This window comes from Labeo rohita, chromosome 7 (assembly GCF_022985175.1).
Source record: "Labeo rohita strain BAU-BD-2019 chromosome 7, IGBB_LRoh.1.0, whole genome shotgun sequence".
NCBI classification, from domain to species: Eukaryota; Metazoa; Chordata; class Actinopteri; order Cypriniformes; family Cyprinidae; genus Labeo; species Labeo rohita.
In genome coordinates, this window is record NC_066875.1 from 28,673,568 (window position 1) to 28,685,227 (window position 11,660).

Below are 11,660 nucleotides of genomic sequence, written 5' to 3' on the forward strand. Positions count from 1 at the left end.
TAGACAGAAAGAGGAAGAACAGCGATGGTGGTTACATGGACAAACAGAGGGTTAATACGTTGACAGGACCAAAACATCAGCAAGAATCAGAGAAACAGTCCCGACCACCCAGAGCCACTGTGAAAATATGCAGTACTTCATTAGAAGAGGAGGAAAATGGCATATGAATAGAAATTGTTATAATTTATGATACACAAAAGTGAATGGTCACCAGTGTTAACCAAATATTACAAACACTTATCCAAAAAGAACATTTATGCTACATGGATGTTTCTGAAATAATGCTAGCTTTAAGTATTCTATATATTTATTATGCAATTTAATTATATGTGACCCTGGACCACAAAACCAGTCGTATGTTGCACGGATATAATTGTAGCAATAGCCAAAAATACATAGCATGGGTCAAATTCATCGATTTTTCCTTTTATGCCAAAAATCATTAGGATATTATGTAAAGATCATGTTCCATGAAGATATTTTGTAAATTTCCTACCATAAATATATCAAAACTTAATTTTTGATTAGTAATATGCATTACTCAGAACTTAATTTGGACAACTTTAAAGGCAATTTTCTCAGTATTTTGATATTTTTGCACCATCAGATTCCAGATTTTCAAATAGTTGTATCTCGGCCAAATATTGTCCATTCCTAACAAACCATACATCAACAGAAAGAATTTATTCAGATGATGTATAAACCTCAATTTCAAGAAATTTACACTTATGTAACCACTTTTGTGGTCCAGGGTCACATATACACTACTATGCATATGCATAAAACTAGGCACATGCACTTAAGGTGATCATATAAAAAAATATTTACCATGTGTCAGGAGCATTCACTCAGTATCATTATCTCATTTTTCAACGAGATGGCTTTTAGCTGATTTTGCGTCTGAACTCTTCATATATAAACTGTTGTTTCATTGGATTTAACACTTGTGCTTGTGCTTGTGCTTGTGACGTCACATAAAACTGGCAAAACATTTAGAGGAAAACTCAAGCTCAGATCAGGAGAGCTGATAGGCAGATCACTATTGTGCCCAGTTCTGAACCTTTAAGACCAAACACATCCTGTCCAACCCTAGAAAACATTCCTGTAGCTCTACTCCGAGAAGAAACCTTCCCAAATAAAACATTCGCTTTCCACATATATGTGCATGGACTGTTGACTCAAGACTGTTGTCACTTTGGCCAAAGGCAACACTTGAAATAGCACATTGTGACTTGGGCAAACTGGGAAAAGCAGCCAACCAAGACTTCTCAAACCCATGAACACCTGACAATCCAAACATTTAAAATGATATTCACAAGCGTTTAAGCATACATGTAACTGAATGCAATGCTGTTTACTCATGTGTGATGCGTATCTGCGTTATCAGTATAATAAAACAGTAGTAGAACGGTAAATTGTGAGAGTTCATCTCGAGGTGCATCTTGGGTGTCATACGGTAATTACATAAGACACCCAGAGCACAGTAAATAAAAATGAGCAATAACTACATGAATCAAAGTAATTAGGTCACCTGTGTAAAGACATCACCTACACAGACTGAAAAATAAATGCTAATCACTTTTACCACTGACCATCTGGCCATTTGTAAAGTCTCTGATAATGACTGTGCAACGTATAGCAGATTCACAGTTAGCCTGGACACAAAAGGTCAAGTAAAAATGTGTCAAACGTGAACAAAACATTACATAAAATGACTGCACTGATGTTAACATTAGTGTATACATAATAGCTGTGTGTCTGCATAAGCAAGACAGCAGCACAGTGCAGGATTGTGTTTATCTCTGTAAAACACTCAACCACACAGGACAAAAACACACATAGCCAAAGAACAACTAAATAATGAATAAATCAATGAATGTTATTGTAGGTTGAGACCTTGTGAGACATTTCCTTACTTGAATAACCCATCTCAGAATAGATTCACATTTGTGAATGCTACAAATCATCCTTTATAAAACCTTTTCTTTCCTACAGTGTTACTACTGAAAGGCATGCTTGGGTTACGCTGCCACACAGTGGAGAAACATTGCATTACTGTATGAAAGTCCTGCAGTGTATCCTTACTGTTTTTTGCAGTTTAAATATTTAAAAGCTTAGTAATACAAACCAAACTGTTTATGAATGTGTAAGAATGCATAAAAACACAACAAACTATTAATACTCACAAGCTGTGTTCCTGCTCAGACGTGGCTGCAGACTCTGCTCCATTAGTAACTGGAGGGAGAGGAGGAGTGGCGGATCTAGAGGTCGTAGAGAAGGGACTCGTCAACACAGGACTGCCAGGAACAGGAGAACTAGAGGAATCTGACAGCTGAGGGGAGACTGTACGCATCACCTCTAAAACACAAAAGGTGCAAGTGAAGTGTGAATGCTGTAATCTTTTAAAATAACCTCTGAAATGACAAAGTGTAAACACAGGATGTGTGAGACAAGGACAAAGAACGACTGTATTGAAGATACCTGGGGTAGGGCTGTTGGAAGAAACTGAAACAGTTGGGGAATCTGGGCGAAAGGAACTATCTGTTAGATTGTGAGAAGATGACCGTCGGCTCTTCCTGCCCTCCTGCTCGGTGGGTGTCAGCTTCCTTCGGTCTTTACGGACATGTGGCGCCCCTTCGTCAATCTCACCATCTTCATACTTGAGAGCATTCTACATAATATACAAAACACAGAAATCAATCAGTATTTTTTTTTTTTAGAGTTACACTACTGTTTAAAAGATTGGAGTCCGATTTTTTTTATTATTTTGACAGAAGACTCTTATGCTCCTCAGGGCTGCTTTTTTTTTTTAAATCGAAAGACAAAGACAATTGTGTACATTTTAAATAGCTGTTTTCTATTTTAATACAATTGAACATGTAATTTTTTTTCCTGAAGCTGAATTTTTAGCAGCCATTAGTCTTAAATATCACACGATCCTTTTTATTAATATCAATGTTAAAACAGTCGTGCTGGAAACTTTTTTTTTCCAGGATTATTAGAAGGTTCAAGGTTTTTACTCTCACTTCTGATCAATTTAATGTGTCCTTGCTGAATAAAATTATGAATTTCTTCATGAAAAAAAACAAAAAAAAAAACATGAACAACTATCACTAAACAAAAAAAAACACAGCAGTGAATCATTCAGGTAACAACACAGTAATGAGAATCAAGTGTATGTAAACTTTTGAACTGAGTCATTTTTATAAATTAAACTATTATTTTCTCTTGTGGACTATATGTAAATGTCTTTTATGTGAAATATCTTATTCAGGTCAGTACTAAGTAAAAAATAACATGCATTTTGTATGATCTGTCTTATTTTGGTAAAATAATTAACATTTTGCAACTTTTAACCTCAAGTGTTTGAGGCGTACTGGGACTTTACCTCATAAATGATGAACTGTTGTTTAAGGTCACCCTCGGTGCCACTGCTGGTCATGCGTTTCTGGACGATGGCTTCCATTCCTAGCTGCTCCAAACAGTCTGTCACATCATAAAATGAGTCCTGATCGGGAAGGGCAGCCAGCGTCTGGGAGGGCAGAGGGATAAAGCCACATCAAGGACAATTACGGCTCAAGTTGCGCTGATGTGGATCACGGTTGTAGACTGGTATTTCTAATCTGTGTTTTACCTTGTTGATGAGAGTCATGGTGTAGATGAGCAGCTCTGTGTCTGATCCATTCTTCTCTGACAGGATATCTGTTAGATACGCCCAAGGCTTTACACCTGAAAAAGACAAAGTACACTTTAAGCTCTCAGACAGAAAAAAAAAGAATGAATGTCAAATGATGGATTCAGAGTATCAGCATTATGAGAGAATGTTTAAATGTATTTAACCTCTTTTCCCATCCACAACACTGACAGCTTGAATAAGCAGTGGACTGTTGGACTCAGTGTATTCCACAAACACTATCAGCAACTTCAGAGCTGTCTTCACAACCAGCCGAGACTAAAAAGAATAAGAACAAGAAAAATAGACTATAAAGAGGCAGCATTTACCATCGTCTTAGAGAAGATGGCAGCATCAAACCTCAGTAAGGCTCTGATACTGTACATAATAGAGTGTAATGACAAATTAAACATGCATCTCCAACAATAATACACTAATTTAATACTAGTATTTTGTGTTTGCTGTAAAAAGCAAAATCTGGTTTAGGTTTCGTTTCTGATTGTTACTTGATTACTCTCATTTTCACTTCCTCTTTGATACCATGCAGAAGGATATGACCTCAAACTGATGATTAAGATGACTGAACCCATTACGGTAAAAAGTGTACAAATCTCATGTCGACAGATTCACACTAACTTTACATTAAGAGACTTTCAAAACTATAAATGCATATTTTTTAGACTTGTAAAGATGCAAACTCAACAGAGCAATGGCCCAAACTTGAAATGGTTGCACAACAGCACCAGCCAATTCATTATCAAGCAAGCATTTCTGTGGTGGATTTGGCAAACTAGTCTCACACAATAGCAATATTTAACTTTAATTATTAGAAGTGAAAGCTGAAAGTGAAGAATCAAAATACTTGATTTTGGTCCAGATTCACACCTACATCTCTGAACTAACTTGTACCTTTCTGGCCAACCTAACAGTTTTTTCTAATTTGACAGTGCCTTAGAACGAACTGGGTGTTGCTGAACTGCCTTTTCTTTCATCAGTGTTTTAAATGACACATTTTGGCATTTCCTAAGAATCAAACTCATGACCTTGGTGTTGCTAACACTATGCTTTTCCGTTTGAGCTATAGAAATGCATCTGTAAGTTGTTTTGCATAATTTAGCAGATAAGCATTTGCTCAATGAGTTATTGTACAATAAATGTAATCCAACCCTCAGAAATAAAAAAAATAATCACATAAATCAGGGGCCTCCGAACTCAGCCCCGGAGGGTCGGTGTCCTGCAGAGTTTAGCTCCAACCCTAATTAAACACACCTGAATCAGCTAATCAAGGTCTTACTAGGCATGCTAGAAACTTCCAGGCAGGTGTGTTGAGGAAAGTTGGAGCTAAACTCTGCAGGACACCAGCTCTTGGCTGGCATTCTGTGGTATTAAAGGTGCATTTAATACACAGCTACTGATGGAACGCGATCCTAATGTAACTAATACTGTATTGTGGTCAGTGTATACAGATGCAGTGTTGTGTGTTGTCATCACTCACCAGGCTGCCAGTCAGTGTGTACAGCCACTGTACAGTCTCATTGTGGTTCACAACACCATTCATTCCATCCACAAACAGCATGATCTGACTGAGAGCTGGGAACAAGACAGCAGAGTTTACTGTACAGTGTCGGCATGTCCTTAAGGATCAAGTGATTTGTCCTAAAGCTTTCCTGTTTGCTGGTCTAATTCCAGCCAGTATAAACTTCCTGTAACAGACGGCCTACTTAGCCAAAAATGTGCAAAATCCTTTGTGCTTTTTGAAGTCTGCATGCAAGATGTGTGGCGTACAAGCATCATAAATACATCATTACAGACTGATTTTAGAAACTCTGCACTGACACATACACACACATCTTTCGAAGTCATGTCACGTCAATGATTAGTGAAAAAGCCATTAAACACCCGAAGTTAACAATGTTAAACATTTTTAATAGAGACATGCATGAAGCATTTTGTTTATGCTTCAGTAAAGATGCAGTGTTTCCCACAGACCACACTCTACGTGTGGCGGCAGTTTCCCCGGGGGAAATATATAAATATACTGGTTCACATTTACAACTCTGCTCTGTGTGTTTGCTGTGTAAAAGCATTGGCTGATTTTTGCATTGGTTTGAACGAAAACAGTAGACGGGCTGATTGAAAATGCTAATTCATTTTTGGCCAGCAGGAGGTGCTTTTGGAGCAGCAGAAATGGTGGTTTCACTGGTAACAGCTGTAACCAAAGCTGCGCCACTCACACAAATGCTACTTTATCAGGCATTATTCATCTTTTTCCTAAGATGAAATGAAAAGGAAAGCTTTTCTGAAGACAATATACAATATACAGATATATACAAACATTCGGGCCATGTTTTGATTTTGAAACGTGCAGTGCTCGTGTATTCAACAAAAGTCAAAGCCCTTTAAAAAATCTATTTGTGGTCAGTTTGATATTGTGCCGTTTTGCCACAAATAAATCAAGGTATGGGAAACACTGAACATGTGTTGAGAACAAACCTCTGAGGATGTAGTTCTGGTAGTTATGATCTGCCTCAGCGCCCACTTTAATGAAACACGTCAGACCCTCAGAGATGACAAATTCTGGAACCAAGTCCTTATCATCCTGTGCAATATTAAACAGAATTAAGAGCTGATCCTGTTTACAACTGTGTACAGTGTTATAAACTAGTTTAAAAATGTGTGTGGTCGGTAAGATGTATTTTTTAATACATTTATTTAGCATTTTATTTATTTCTAAATTTTATTTAGCAAGGATGCATGCATTTGAAAATTCAGTTTTGCTTTTTTATTTCACAGAAATAAATAAAATTTGAAAATACAATAAAATAGAAAATGAGACTAAACAAATGAAACCATTGTAAGCATAAGAGACTTTTCTCAAAAATATTAGTGCATGTGTATCTTTTTTTACACTTCCTTCTTCTTCTAAAATCTTATCAATACATATACATACTATTCTCCCATAGAAAACTGTTGATCACAACAAGTTGTATAATATAGTATATTATACATACAGCATGATCTATATATGAAGAGTTCATTAGTTTTTTCATTGTGCATTCCAATTAAACTCAATCAAACTGCAGGGTTATTTTGATTAGGAAAAAAATACAGCTAACTAACACAATAAAACATGATAACATAAAAAATCAGATTTTTGAAAAATTTCTTCATATAATGATGAACTATGGCATACATATCATTTTTGCTATTACATTAAAACATAACATGGATTCCAGAAGCTTCAAATACTATTATTGTAAAGGTAGACTGCATCATTATTTCTTGTTCTGTTGGACACTTCCGCAAGATTGAATTTTGTGCTTAATTTTCCTCACAATTTAGACTACATTTAGAAGATGTGGAAGAGAGATCAAGTTTTTGTCACTCGTTCAGTTTAGTCCATATATACTTCTTTCTGTTCTGCTCTGACTCTCCTTATCTGTAGCATCTTACCGTTATTAACCAACTCACTCACATAAAGCTTTTTTCTTTCTTAAAAACCTGTTTTGTGGGTCTTTCATGTTCTTACCTGAAAGAGTTGCTTTAAAGAAAACAAGGACCGCCGAAGCTCAGGACCATGGGAATTATACAACTTCTCTGTAAGAGAAAGAAAGGGAGAAAAAAAAAAAAAAAAAGTCAATTGACAAGGACATCAATACTTGTATCTAAGAGACAAAAATTATTATTATTGCAGTGACACATTCTCAAAGAGCACTTAAACACTCCTCATCAAAATACCTACTGACATAAAGATTAAAGTTCACAGTATGACTCACTTATCTAGATTTTACACTTAAAAATAAAGTGTTTTTGCAGTGATTCTATAGAAGAACCATTTTTTGTTCCCCAAAGAAACTTTCAGTGAACAGTTCTTAAAGGAGAAGTCCACTTCCAGAACAACAATTCACAAATAATTTACTCACCCCCTTGTCAACCAAGATGTTCATGTCTTTCGGTCTTCAGTCGTAAAGAAATTATGGTGTTTGAGGAAAGCATATCAGGATTTTTCTTCATATAAAAGACTTCAATTGTGCCCCCGATTTTGAACTTCCAAAATGTAGTTTAAATGCCGCTTCAAAGGGCTCTAAATGATCCCAGCTGAGGAAGAACATGAACATCTTGGATGACAAGGGGGTGAGTAAATTATTTGTAAATTGTTGTTTTGAAAGTGGACTTCTTCTTTAAAAGAACCATTTTGAAGAACATTTTAAAAATCTAAAGAACCTTTTTTGACTACAAAGAAACTTTTACGCATTTCAAAGTTTCAAATGGATGATCAAGGTTCTTTATAGAGCCATTGATGCTAATAAAGAACCTTTATTTTTAAGAGTGTGCCACTACAATTTGTGTGGCAGCAAAAACAAGCTTTGAAAAAACAAGGCATCATTAAGCATCAGATCTTAGGAATTCTCTACGTAGCTTATCATTCAGAACCAGAGGAAATAAGAGGTGTTGTCAGTGACTGCCTGTAAACAGTCATTCCTGTCATATAAATGCCTTTCACATATTTTGCACTTGACTGGCAGGTTAGTCATGACCCAACAAACTAAAACCATTTAACACGCCTTCAAAACACCGTTTTATTTTCTTGATAAGCATTAAAAATTGTTGCATCATACCAGTCACTAAGACATTCTTTACCATATGGAATATGTAAATGTTAGGTTAATCAAAACTCATTATATATTTTAGAAAAAAAGCTGTCACTATGTGCCAACCACTTTTTCTTCAACCAGATTCAACTCATCCATTAAAAAGGTGTGGAATTAAAATGTTAGTTTTGTGAACACATTCATAGGCACAATGTGCGTCTACAAATGCCATTTCAAGCAGTTAATAATAAAGATCAATTTATACAAAGTCTTTAAGATCATGAGAAACACGCATGCATCCATATTCTGATTGGTTCTGTATGAAATAGATAACACAGGGAGAAATAAAGAGGGAGTACACTCATCACTAAGGTGGTGTACATGAAGACAATAAAAGTTCTCTCACACACACGTTCAGTCCAACTGGTTAGCCTGTGCCTACTGAGAGAACTGAAAGAAACTGGCATGGCAGACACATGATCTTCCTCAAATAGCTAATGCAAGCTGATGCACTCACGCAACGTGTGCCTCAAACAGCCTCTGTTAGTTTTCCAACTGATTCATCATCTACACTATTATTTATTTGGAAGATTTGCAGAGATGCTTAATAAACAGTCATTTTTTATCAAAGCCTGGGAATAGCATCATTTGTAAACAAGCGTTTGCAATGTTTGCTATTGCAAAACAACTTTGAACCTCTCAGTTCAAAATGTCCAAGACTCAACAATGTCTCAGACAACAATACAGGGATTAAAGCTCTATTTTGTGTTAAATTAATGTTAGTATTAATATGTCTTACTTAAAGTTTAAACCTTTCTCAACTTAATATCTGGTACACCCTGGCATGAATAGTGATTTCTAGAGAACACTGAGATGATCTTGATGCACAAAACCAGACTGGTCATGAATGGTGAATATTTGTACATTATGTGCCCAAGTTAATATCCCATGAGAATTGCGTATCACTGGTCACTGGATCCCTTGATCTAACGTCATGAAAAACGTCAAATGAAAAGCTCCTGGCTTTTAGCAAATACATGGCTTTCTAATAATGTTTTGTTTTGGTGATCTGTCTTGACAACGAAAAGACCAAAAGTCTGTCACTATGATGTGTTCTGTTGTAGTTACTATCCTGTGTATGTGTATAAATGTGTGTGCGCACACTCAAGTATGCAAAGGAGAAATAGTGAAATATAGAAACTGCCAAATAAAGGGGTACAGACAGACAGAGTGTGTGTGTGTGTGTGTGTGTGTGTGTGTGTGTGTGTGTGTGTGTGTGCGTGTTCTGAGCTTAGTGGTAAAGCCCATGACAGCATGGAGAATGATGTGGTCCACCACAGACAGCTGCTTGCTACTGATAATACACACACACACACACACACACACACACACACACACACACAAAGGTTCAATGTCAAAAGAACACAGACATCATAGATGGTACCCAAACACACATTTGCCCACATAAACTGTACATTCAAAAATGGCATTCATGACGAACACGTGAAAGTGCAAGTGTGGAAGGATGTCACAACAAGAAGCCAGGATGTCATATGCCACACACACATACACACACGTGCACAAAGAGAAGGAAGTATAGCTTCATGGAGAGACTGTGGCACACACATTTAATAAAATTCCCTCAACATCTCACTTAGACAAATATATACTTAGCACATTTTTTGCATGCAAGCATATATCCTTTCAATAAATTATTTTCAACCTCTTATTATACAGGCTAATAGATCGGCCAAGAATTTTACTGTCAGCAAATGTGGTACCATAAACCAGTCTTCTTCTCAGTCTGTACATCACTGAGGATGAATGTCACTGTAGATTCCCACAGTTGTGTTTATAAGAGAAAAATGAAGTAAGAAAAGAAGTGAGGGCATGTGGGCAAAAGATTATGAAAAAGAAAGAAAACAGGGATATTCTAAAAGTAGGATGTTACGCACAAACATGTAACCACCAAAGGATCTGTGAGTTATGTGAAGGGTAAACCAACAGAGACTAGAGCAAACAAATTAACTCAGATCTTTTATCCAAACTCACTCACTTGTTACACAAACAGTTGTTTGCACTTCATATTCTACATAATTAGTAATGCAAAGCACCCAACTGACTTGCATATTTGTTACGTAGGTAGTTTTGCTATTCCTGCATTCCTAACCTCATATAACCTGTCAAGCCTAGTCATACAACAACAGCTATTGTCAGATCAGATCATAAAACAGAACTATGGGAAGCCAAAAACTTTTGCACTTAGATGACCGACACTTACTCAAGAATTTATTTTTTATCATGTCATTAGTAAATTGCTGACTAGAGAAAGAACGCAGGGCAAAGGCATAGTTTAATCATTTATACAGTACTGGATCAAACCTTCTTTCAAGGAAAGGAACGTTCTAGGTTCATCTGAGGGTAAGCGAGTGACAAAACCAAATATGACAGAGGACACTGAATCCTTGAGAGAAACTGTGACTTGGCACATTCTTCACGTCACACTGAATGAGATAATTCACACATAGCCTCTGCCTGTTCTACATTCACTGCTCCAACTCAAGACAAGGCATTTGACTTGTCTCTAAGCTTAGAAAAAAGTAAGTGATTTAGTACAACTGATCTTCACACAAAAGAATCATACTGCCCAACATATCAGGATATTAAGCGTGTTAAAGTAATAACATCTGATTTAAGCGACTGTCAGTGTGTCGAAAGAGCATGTGTAAACGCTTTGAGATCAGGACCATGAGAAGAATTCCTCCAGATATGTTTTATTACTCAGGCTGCAGTCCTGCAGTACTGTGACAAAGGGCGCTTCAGAAGTCAAGCCCATTGTATGAGGGCTCCAGCACAGGAAGCCATTACGGGCAGGAAAAGGAAACATGGGAAGAGTGACACAAGGGAAGAGTAACAGACAGCACTCTGAACACAACCGCCCATTTACAAAGACAATGACATAAACAGATCAACAATCACATGGTCTACAATAAAAGCACTAAAGCTGCATGTCACCTATATATATATTTACTAACAAAGGTCCAATCATGCAGGACATCAGTTTTCAACATTAAATGGGGGTTTACCCAAAAATGAATTCATGTCGTTCCTCACAAGACCTTTGTTCATCTTCGGAAGACAAATTTAAGATAGTTATGAAATACAAAAGCTTTCTGACCCTGCATAGACAGCAATGTAACTACCACATTCAAGGCACAGAAAGGTAGTAAGGATATTGATAAAATAGTCCATGTGACATTATTTTTTTGAAGCTATAAAAATACTTTGTGCACAAATAAAACAAAAATAGTGTTTTATTCAACAATTCTTCATTCGCCATTCACTATTTTAACAATACCCTTACTACCTTTCTGAGCCTTGAGCTTGGTAGTACC

At 36.6% G+C, this 11,660-nt stretch overlaps 1 protein-coding gene across 7 annotated transcripts in view; it reads right to left on the reverse strand.

Moving 5' to 3' along the window:
- Window positions 1-11,660, reverse strand: part of fhod1 (formin homology 2 domain containing 1) — a 56,823-nt gene that overhangs the window by 25,512 nt on the left and 19,651 nt on the right. For all 7 annotated transcript variants that reach the window (XM_051116140.1, XM_051116139.1, XM_051116142.1 and 4 more), the window contains exons 4-11: window positions 7,203-7,270; window positions 6,167-6,272; window positions 5,169-5,263; window positions 3,841-3,952; window positions 3,635-3,729; window positions 3,389-3,532; window positions 2,482-2,671; window positions 2,187-2,358 (exon numbers count right to left, since the gene is read on the reverse strand). In XM_051116140.1, coding sequence (XP_050972097.1) covers window positions 2,187-2,358; window positions 2,482-2,671; window positions 3,389-3,532; window positions 3,635-3,729; window positions 3,841-3,952; window positions 5,169-5,263; window positions 6,167-6,272; window positions 7,203-7,270 — 982 coding nt within the window. The remainder of the gene's footprint in view (window positions 1-2,186; window positions 2,359-2,481; window positions 2,672-3,388; window positions 3,533-3,634; window positions 3,730-3,840; window positions 3,953-5,168; window positions 5,264-6,166; window positions 6,273-7,202; window positions 7,271-11,660) is intronic.